The sequence below is a fragment of the Micromesistius poutassou genome (genome assembly GCF_964030765.1).
Source record: "Micromesistius poutassou genome assembly, contig: SCAFFOLD_5732, whole genome shotgun sequence".
Classification (NCBI taxonomy): domain Eukaryota; kingdom Metazoa; phylum Chordata; class Actinopteri; order Gadiformes; family Gadidae; genus Micromesistius; species Micromesistius poutassou.
Window position 1 is genome coordinate 1 of NW_028177459.1, and position 10,000 is coordinate 10,000.

Here is a 10,000-nt window from a genome sequence, read left to right on the forward strand (position 1 = left end):
CGATGCACCTCCTCCTCTCCCCCTCTCCTTCTCCCCCTCTCCCCCTTCTCTCTCTCGATGCACCTCCTCCTCTCCTCTTCTCCTTCTCCCCCCTCTCCCCCTCTCTCTCATCTCGATGCACCACCTCCTCTCCTCTTCTCCTTCTCCCCCTCTCCCCCTTCTCTCTCTCTCGATGCACCTCCTCCTCTCCCCCCCTCCCTCCCAGGAACCCAGCGGCGGGCCTACCAGCCTGAAGAGCAGCCAGTCGGCGTGGGCGTGGCTGAAGTCTCCGCCCACGTCTGTGAGGAGCTGCTGCTGGTCCACGTACTGCTGGAGAACCACCGTGCCCCTGACCGCATGGACCTGAGGACACGGCACCCAGGGGGGGGGGACAGCACCCAGGGGGGGGGACAGCAGCACCCAGGAGAACACAGGAGCGGAGATGGAGGGAGGGGAAGAGCCGGTTAAAGCGTGTAAAAGGGGAGGGAAGGAACCCCCCCCCCCCTTAAGGATCCTACAGCTCAATTAAAGCCTGATAATGACTGAAGATATCTAGTTCCCTGCTTAAGAGCCATTAGGCTAAGTGGTGATTTAATGAAGCAGCTCTCGTACAGAGCGGCGTCCCCAGGCTGATATCGTCTTGCGTGTGAAAGAGAGCCGCCGTTGAGCGATGATATCGTTATTGTTATACTGTACTCTATGTACTGTATTCCACTTGTGTAGCATCGTTAATGTAGACACACTGGTGTGTTGTATTGTAGTATGGCTACTGGGGATATACTTGTGTAGTACTGTAGTATCGTCACAGTAGTTATACTGGTGTAGTACTGTAGTATTGTGTAGTACTGTAGTATCATCACAGTAGTACTGTAGTAGTACTGTAGTATCATCACAGTAGTACTGTAGTAGTACTGTAGTACTGTAGTGTAGTACTGTAGTAGTACTGTAGTATGGTGTAGTACTGTAGTAGTACTGTAGTAGTACTGTAGTATGGTGTAGTACTGTAGTAGTACTGTAGTAGTACTGTAGTATGGTGTAGTACTGTAGTACTGCAGTAGTACTGCAGTAGTACTGCAGTAGTACTGCAGTAGTACTGTAGTATGGTGTAGTACTGTAGTAGTACTGTAGTATGGTGTAGTACTGTAGTAGTACTGTAGTATGGTGTAGTACTGTAGTAGTACTGTAGTATGGTGTAGTACTGTAGTAGTACTGCAGTAGTACTGCAGTAGTACTGTAGTAGTACTGCAGTAGTAGTACTGTAGTAATACTGCAGTAGTACTGCAGTAGTACTGCAGTAGTACTGCAGTAGTACTACAGTAGTACTGCAGTAGTACTGCAGTACGGTACCTCCAGTGGTTCCAGCTCCAGAGCCGTAGCTTCCTGTTGTTCTTCCAGCAGAACCAGAACAGAACCCAGACCGCCTGGAACCAGGACCTACACACACACACACACACACACACACACACACACACACACACACACACACACACACACACACACACACACACACACACACACACACAGAGACACACACACACAGACACACACACACACACACACACACACACACACACACTGTTGACATCTGTACACTCGAGCTAACAAAGCATCTAGCTGTTTTGGCGGGAAACCCTTTGGCGGTAATAGTTCAGGGAGCAGCCCTCACCTGGAAGTGTTTAAGAGCCGACAGGAAGAGAGGGGAGGGCGGGCCCTGGCGGCTGTCAATCAACACGGTCAGCCCTTTGTCTTTGGCTGCCGGGCTGCGGGGAAGGTAGAGAGACATGTTAGGAGAGAGAGAGAGAGATGAGGTAGAGGGACATCCAGAGAGAGAGAGCATGAGAGAGAGAGCATGAGAGAGAGAGAGAGAGAGAGAGAGAGAGAGAGAGAGAGAGAGAGAGAGAGAGACATACATATATAGATAGATAGATAGATAGATAGATAGATAGATAGATAGATAGATAGATAGATAGATAGATAAATAGAGAGAGAGACAGAGAGAGAGAGAGAGAGAGAGAGAGAGAGAGAGAGAGAGAGAGAGAGGGGATTCTCTCCAATGTGGGAGTTCTCTTTAAAGGAGGATTTACAGTAGGGCTTAAGTGAATGACATTCTACGCTTTTCGAAAGAGCACAAAAAGCCAAATGCTAATTTTGTAAAGGTCGGGTTTACATTCCTGGGATCATCAGAGCCGACTCATCAACCTTCATGAGAAAAACATCACTTTGCATAAGATTAAAAACCCAGGAAAGGGTCAAATCAACTGTAGTTAAATGTTTGTTTAGGGAACCACGCCACCCCGGGCAGAGTTGGCGTACAAAGCCTTTGGTTAAAGGTTAAGTGCAAACGTTCGTTGGCACAGAAGTTAAAACAGCGCGCGAGGACAAGCAAAGTCTGGCTGCTAAGGTTCTGTGGTTTCGATAGAACTGGATATTCTAGGAGTCGCTGTCAATACCAAACGACTTGATAGGTTTGATGGGCCATGAAGAGAGAGAGAGAGAGAGAGAGAGAGAGAGAGAGAGAGAGAGAGAGAGAGAGAGAGAGAGAGAGAGATAGTTTTATTACCTTTGATCACTCCTATCCCAACCATTATCATTTTTTTTTGTACTGTTATATTAAACTTTGCAACCTTTTAAAGTGCTTTTCTTGCTACATTTTCTTTGTTTAATTTGTAACTGCTTTGGGAATGTGAATGTCCACTTTCGATGCTAAAACAAACCTTTTTTTTAATTGATTTAAGAGGGAGAGAGAGAGAGAAAGAGAATACAGCAGTAAACAGAAATGTCAAGTGCTGATAATAAAAGCAGCAGAAAAAATGTCTTCAGTTGGCTCTCACCGTGCGAACCAACCATCAAGCTAAGCTCAGATAAATACATCAGCCAGAATCTGGGTTTGGGGGAGATGTGATATATATATATATATATCACCGCAGAGTTACACTACAACTGCTTCAACATATGCTAAGCTAATTAGCCGCGCCTCTTGTGGCGCGCCAAGGCACTCCCTGCAGTAAAGTAGTGGTGTGTAACGTTACGTCAAGCAGTCCTCCCAGAGGTAGGAACACAATGTGACTGTTAAAGGTTCATGTTCAGAGTGGATAAAAGCTTTTTTTCTGTTATTATCTCATCTGGCATCGTACACGTTGTTATTAGTGGGATTTAAATGATTGTAAGGTATGATTTTTAAAATGGATATGCGTTGATTATGTTAGAGTATTAATCTAGGGATGGATTAAAACCTGAAAGGTTTACATTTAAGGTTGGAGACGGTTAACTTTAGGTTTTAGGGGAACGCTGGTAAAGTTTAAGAAAGGCTGTGATGTTATTGGTCACGGTAAGTATCTGGGGCGCGAAAGCATTGCATCATGGGAATAACCAATGCATCCCGCGCGGAAATGTACAACAAACCCAGTCTACTCGCTACACACAGGGACAGTACAAGAGAGCTGTATAAATATCTAAATCACTGAGAAGGATTTGTGCTAAAAGAAAAAAGAGATTTCTTTCTCCTCTTGGATTCTTTCCCAGACTCCTGGACTTGGCAGGAAGCCGGCGAAGGAAACATCAAATCAAGCTGTTTGTAGACGGCGGCCGATGCCCGTAAACTCCTGACCTGGAGCCCCTCTGGCCCCCGACACAAATCACCCACCATCAAATAATGACTTTTGTGCTTGAAATAATTCCCGAGAATTCCCTTCCTGATTGGGACTGGCCTCAAGGTAACGGAAATCTGATCGAAAAAAAATACAACACAGCTCGGCCTGCATCGCTTGTGAGTCGAAAACAGTTTCTCATCCAAACCCTGTTTGGCATTAGGTCGTTCATTGGCAGGGGTGGTAGGATCTGGTGAGGTTTGTTTTCTGTTCGCGACTCAGAATAGACATAATATTCAACCCTTAGACTCCGAGATGGCCCTCTCCTAGTGCCGACAATCATCAGCTCTGTGTGGGGTTTTACATTCAATATGTTGAATAAATAAATTAAACAATTATTTAATCGTGGTTTCATTACTATCGGTATTATTACCTGCTGTGTCGTGTTGTTTTTTAAATGCCTTTAACGAGAGGTTGATGAGAGGTTATCTAATGGCATCCTGTTCCTAGCAGCAGTAGTACACACTACTACACACACTGAGAGTATATAAAGTTGTACGGGGCGTTACCGAGTGATTCTGTGGTAACAGGACAGGACTCTGGCCATGTCCTCGGCGCCGCAGCCCTCCTCCGGGACGTGGGTTCCCGTGACGACCAGGGCGCGGCCCAGCCGGTCCACCGTACCTGTTGGAGTCGAGCACAGCGTGACATTAGCTCATCGTAGCAACGGACGAGCTAATCACAACTACCTGGTGGCCATGAGTAGATGCTTTGTAAGTTCTGACTCGTTCATGTTTTTAGAAGGCCTGTCTTCTCGTGACGAGGTTATTATGGGATATATTTAGCGTAACCGTCAACCGTTTTGTGACAATGACCAACTGTTAATGGTCAATTACTGAAATTATTTTTGTCGACTTTCACTGACGTACAAAATATACGTCAACCGTCTTCCGATCACGTACCGGAGAGCTTGAATTTCCCAGAGTGCAACAGGTCCGAGTCCAGCTCCCTCAGGAGGGGCGGGGCTTCAGCGGACGCGCTCTCTGATTGGTCGGGACGAGGTGTTTCAGGGCCAGACTCCGAAGCGTCGTGGTTGGACAGACTCGTAGCGGATTGGCTGGTGGAGTCGGGCGAAGAGTCCGTCTGAGTCTCTGTGGACCAATGGGAATGAATATGAGAGAGTGAGGCGATTAACGAAGAGAAGTGGAACTTATTGTTCTTCAGTCGTTCAATCAAAGATTGAAATCATCATCGTTTCATCAAAGCGTGGATCCATCCATGACATTGAGGAGGTGTACGGGTTAGAGGGTCTCTCGCTCTAGGACGCAGTAGTCATTAGGGGATCGAACCCGGAGCCTTTCAGCTGGGAGTCAAACACCCAAACCACTCGATTATCTTCAAGCATTAGCAACACTTAACGGAACACACCGAGATGTCTGCAAGTGGTCTGTCTCTCCAGGAATGAGACGCGTTGTCTCATTCCAAAAGGCATCATTACTTTCCAAAGACTTCCAGTGTACACAGAACAGTCATGGAGAATAGTGCAGAAACGGTCAGTGTGTTTGTGGACATACTACGATCTAAAGCCGTTTCTCAATTTGCGTTCTCGTGTGTTCTCGTGTACTTGCGTTCTCGATAAACGTCATCAGTGGTAGCCCAAGCACTGTTCCAATTCCAAGTACGCGAGTACGCGAGTACTGTCGTAAAACCCGGAAGTGTTCTCGATGCGTTCTCGATGAGGCCGTTCTACCGAGGACGCATCGGAGGTGACTCGTGTGGACTTGGGACCGTTAAATATCCCAGAATGCATCATCGAGTCCGCTGCTGTTCCAATTGCAGAGTGCGTACTCGTGTTCTCGGAAGTCCGTACTTGAAAGTCTGGACTTGCCAAGTACGTACTTCCAAGTCCGCGAGAACGTAGTCCGCGTACTTGGTATTGAGAAACGGCATAAGTAAACCAAAGTGTATTCCCTTCACGAGCACGCCAGCTAGGCTACTGTAACTCCGGACGTCAGTGAACTCTCCTTTCTGACGCACAGCGAGTGATGAGTCATTAAACAACTGGTCTGGTTGTGGGTCGGACTGAAGGCCGCCCCTACAGACACCTGGCTGACCCCGCCCAGCTCACCTGCGCTGCCTTTCCTTGACTTGGGTTCTTCCGCTCCCTGATTGGACGAGGTGTGCTCTTTGTCCCGCCCACTAGACTCCTCTGCTACCTCTGATTGGCTGTCCTTGGTGACTGGCGGTTTAGTGGAGGAGGGGCGGGCGGGGAGCGGGGGCGGAGCTTTGGGCAGAGCTTTAGAAGCTTTCTGGTTGCCGCGGCCACCGGAGCGCGCCCTTCTTTGGGCCCCTTTCCCCTTCCTCTTCCTCCTGTTATGAATGAAGTCATTAGTGTCTTTATCAAGCATTTAATACGTACAACGATCCAGTTGATATGAAATGAAAAACTCCAGGCAAATAAATCAGAGTATAACAATACAAAAACAAACTATAAAATGACCTCATTTGAAACTTTAGTGGCTAGTTTTTTTGTAGGAACCACATTAACATAATTCATCTCACTTTTTTCACTATTTCTTTTTTACACATTCTCACACTTTGTCTTCATGTGAGGACGAAGTGAACCGACCAATGAGAGGGAGGGCTGAGGTTACCTGGGCGCCCGCAGCGCCGGCGCTCTGACGTCCCTCCCCTGAGACGGGTCCCTCGCCGCCGCCTTCACGTCCGCGTTCTCCTCCGGTTCCCGGCCGGCGGTCCGGTCGGCGGACCCCGCACGCGGCCCGGAGCGTTCCGTCGACTGACATGTCTTCGCGCCCTCCCCGTCGACCAACGGGGCGCCGCCGGCGTCGGCCCCGCCCCCCGGGAGGTCGGCCAACGGCGTGCCGGCGTTGAGCGCGCCGCCGTCCGGAGCCTCCGAAGTGGGCGTGGCGGAGTCGCTGTCCCCGCTGGAGGGCGGCTTGTCGCCGTCCTCCAACACCGAGTCCGACTGGGAGCCGTGGTCCGATTGGCCCTCGATCGCGTGCGACAGCTTGTGATTGGTCGAGCCCGGCTCCCCGCCCCCGCCCGGCGGCGAGGGCCCCGCCCCCTCCCTCTCCTTGCCCACGCCGGGCCTCCTCTCGTTGGACGGACCCTCGAAGTAAACCCCCGGGCTCCCGGCGGCCTTCTCCCCGTCGTCAGAGTCGTGAAGAGACGAGGAGTACGAGCGCCCCGCGCCGCCGCCGCCGCCGCCGCCGCCGCCCGCCCCCTGGGCTCTGGAGGGGGGCGGCGGCGGCGAGGTCGGCGAGGGCCTCGCGGGCGCCGCGTCCCCGCCGGGCGGCGGCACCGCGTCCCTCTTCCCGCCGACGACGTTCCGGAAGCTCCCGGAGCCCTCGGCCTTCCCGTAGCCCCAGGCCTTGCCCCTCTTCAGCTTGATGGCGTGGCTCCGTCGGCACATGGGCAGCGTCCGGGTCTTGCCGATGGCGTGCATCTCCAGGTACCGCGAGGAGGAGGACGACGAGGAGGAGGAGGAGGAGGCGGCCGGCGGGAGGGGCTGGAGCGCCTGCCGGCCGTCGGCCCCGCCGTCGGGGCCCCCCCGCGGCTCCAGCAGCTCCACGTAGTCCCCGTCCATCTGGAGGTACCGGGAGGTGCGGCCCAGGCCGTCCTCGCTGCGCCGCCGCCGGGGGAGCGCCGGCTCGGCGTCCCGCCCCGCCGCCGCCGCCGCCGCCGCCGTCAGTCCTCCTCCTCCTCCTCCTCCTCTCCCGCCGCCGCCGCCGCCGTTGTTGTTGTTGTTGTCGATCTGCTCCTCCTCCTCCTCCTCGTCCCAGGACCAGGAGTCAGGGTCTCCGGAGGAGGAGCCCCCCCACCCTCCCAGCCCCCCGCCCCCCCCGCCCCCCCCGCTGCTGCCCCCCTCGCTGGGCAGCCGGCCCGGCGCCGGGCCCCCGCCGTGGGACATGAGGCCGGGGTCGTCGTTGGGGTCGTGGATGAACTTGGGGTAGACCACCTCCTTCCAGGGCAGCCGCACCACGCCGTCACAGGTGCTGACCAGACAGGTGTCCAGGCCGCCGCCCACTGCAGCACGGGGGGGGGGGGGGGGGGGGGGGGGCGGTCAGTCGGAGACAAGTGGAATGCTGCACCAAGAAATACTGACTATCCAGATGGGGAATTCTTGTGCTATTTCGGAATGAAATGTGGAATTTTCAGAATTCAATTTCAGAATAAATTTTCAGAATTCAATTTCAGAATAAATTTTCAGAATTCAATTTCAGAATAAATTTTCAGAATTCAATTTCAGAATAAATTTTCAGAATTCAATTTCAGAATAAATTTTCAGAATTCAATTTCAGAATAAATTTTCAGAATTCAATTTCAGAATAAATTTTCAGAATTCAATTTCAGAATAAATTTTCAGAATTCAATTTCAGAACAAATTTTCAGAATTCAATTTCAGAACAACCTCTCGGACTTTGAACTTAAAAGTCAAAGAGGTCATAACTTTTCATAAACTAGGTTCATCAGCTTTAGTTTTAACAACCTGTTTCGACCCGTACACCACATCTTCCCGTTCCACATCGCCTCGGGGAGAGACGAAGAGCGTCGTCGCTGTCTGTCAAAAAGTCTCAAAAATGTCACGGCGACACGACGTTACACAAAGCGGGCGTTGGCCTCTCACCCTCGCGCTTGTGGCCGCGCTCGCGGTTGACGCTGTGCAGCCACTCGGTGGTGAACACTAGGGGGTGCTGCGACTCGGGCACCAGGATCTCCTGCACCGTGCGGCCGCCGGGCGCCAGGCACTTGAGGGCCAGCCGGGGGCAGCGGGTGGAGAAGGGCACCACCTGCAGGTAGAAGTCGGTGCTGCGCAGGAGCCTCCAGTCCAGGGTGGACAGCTGCACCACCACCTTCTCCCCCAGGCACAGCGGCCAGCCCGAGTGCAGGAACAGGCAGCCCAGGTACTGGGACTACAGGGGGGGGGGGAGACCGTTAATTCAAATTCAAATTCAAAAAACTTTATTTGTCCCCAAGGGGCAATTGAAGACAGACACGCAAAGCAGCGACATTTACACAGGACAAGCTTAGTTGCAACATACGACAAGACAATTGTGTTAGTTACTGACTGATAAGAAACACAAGGCATAGTTATTTACAAATATACAGTGGTATATAAATAATTTATAAATAAAAAGAGCTGGATCTTAGAAGTTTTAAAAGTTTTAAAAGGAAGTTTTAAAAGTATAACATAAAACTAAAGGTTGAGATAAGATAAGTTAAGATAAGAAGGTACTGAGGCGGAATTAAGATAAGGCTTCCACGTGCTGAGATTAAGGAGACAGACGCGTTGAGTTCAATTTAGTTCCGCTTGTGTTGAATGTAGGGAGACAATATAGCGTATGATGGACGTACGCATCGCAGCCTCTGGGTTAAGGAGGGAGAGCGATTCAGTTAAAACAACCACTTGAGATAAGGCCAGATAAGAGCGCAGACTAAAACTCTCTCTCCATCCCTCGACTATCTCTTATCTGTGAGTCAGGAGCTCACGTGAATCCCAGCTGGCAAAGTCAATGCTTACACACACACACACACACACACAGATGCCAACACACACACCAACACACACACAGACACACACCACTTCCCCAGCTCATTCATTCACGGCCCCCACAACGCACAAACTCCCCATTCTCCATTCACACACAGGCCGCTTCTCGTCTACGCCGCCCGGTTTATTTTAGTAAGAGCATTCTAGAAACGAGAGAGAGAGAGAGAGAGAGAGAGAGAGAGAGAGAGAGAGAGAGAGAGAGAGAGAGAGAGAGAGAGAGAGAGAGAGAGAGAGAGAGAGAGAGAGAACAGAGGACAACAGCAACAAAAAAACAGGACAGGCGCGGTTCAGTCCAGGTCGAACCCGGCCCCGGCAAACAGCGTGGACGGCGAATACGAGGGGCGTTGTGCGTTGGCAGGCAGCACAGTGTTGTTCACCAGAGGACCGTGTTGTGTTGTGGCCAAGGGGCCAATCGGTAGTGAGCCACGGAGAGTCAGAACACAGCCTCCGCCACGCTTAACGTTTGACCCACTGGGGGAGACGCTGAGTGTTGAGCGGTCCTTTAGAGTGTGTGTGAGTGTGTGTGTTTGGAGTGTGTGAATGTGAACATGGAGGAGAATCGTAGCGCAGCACGGCAGCGCTGTGAGCAAACACACAGCGGAGGAAACTACGTGTACGTGTGACATTCATGCTAGTCGGATGAGAGCAGGTCTTGTTAAGGTGTGTGTGTGTCTGTGTGTGTGTGTGTGTGTGTGTGTGTGTGTGTGTGTGTGTGTGTGTGTGTGTGTGTGTTTGAGCAAGCAACAGAGTAACCAAGGTATGGAGAAAACTAACGAGGAAAAAAAGAATGGTACCAACCGTAATTAATTGTGTGTCACAGAGATATTTCCCTCCCTCTCTCTCTCTTTCCTCTCTCTCTCTC

The 10,000-nt window shown here is 51.2% G+C and overlaps 1 protein-coding gene across 1 annotated transcript in view; it reads right to left on the minus strand.

The window, feature by feature from the left end:
- Positions 1 to 225: 225 nt before the first annotated feature.
- Positions 226 to 10,000, minus strand: part of LOC311376113 (uncharacterized protein) — a gene marked incomplete at both ends in the record, with an annotated part of 13,876 nt that continues 4,101 nt past the window's right edge. Inside the window, 8 exons of the mRNA XM_084490997.1 lie at positions 226 to 342; positions 1,327 to 1,413; positions 1,646 to 1,739; positions 4,136 to 4,250; positions 4,529 to 4,717; positions 5,695 to 5,936; positions 6,221 to 7,613; positions 8,215 to 8,500. Coding sequence (XP_084347123.1) covers positions 226 to 342; positions 1,327 to 1,413; positions 1,646 to 1,739; positions 4,136 to 4,250; positions 4,529 to 4,717; positions 5,695 to 5,936; positions 6,221 to 7,613; positions 8,215 to 8,500 — 2,523 coding nt within the window. The remainder of the gene's footprint in view (positions 343 to 1,326; positions 1,414 to 1,645; positions 1,740 to 4,135; positions 4,251 to 4,528; positions 4,718 to 5,694; positions 5,937 to 6,220; positions 7,614 to 8,214; positions 8,501 to 10,000) is intronic.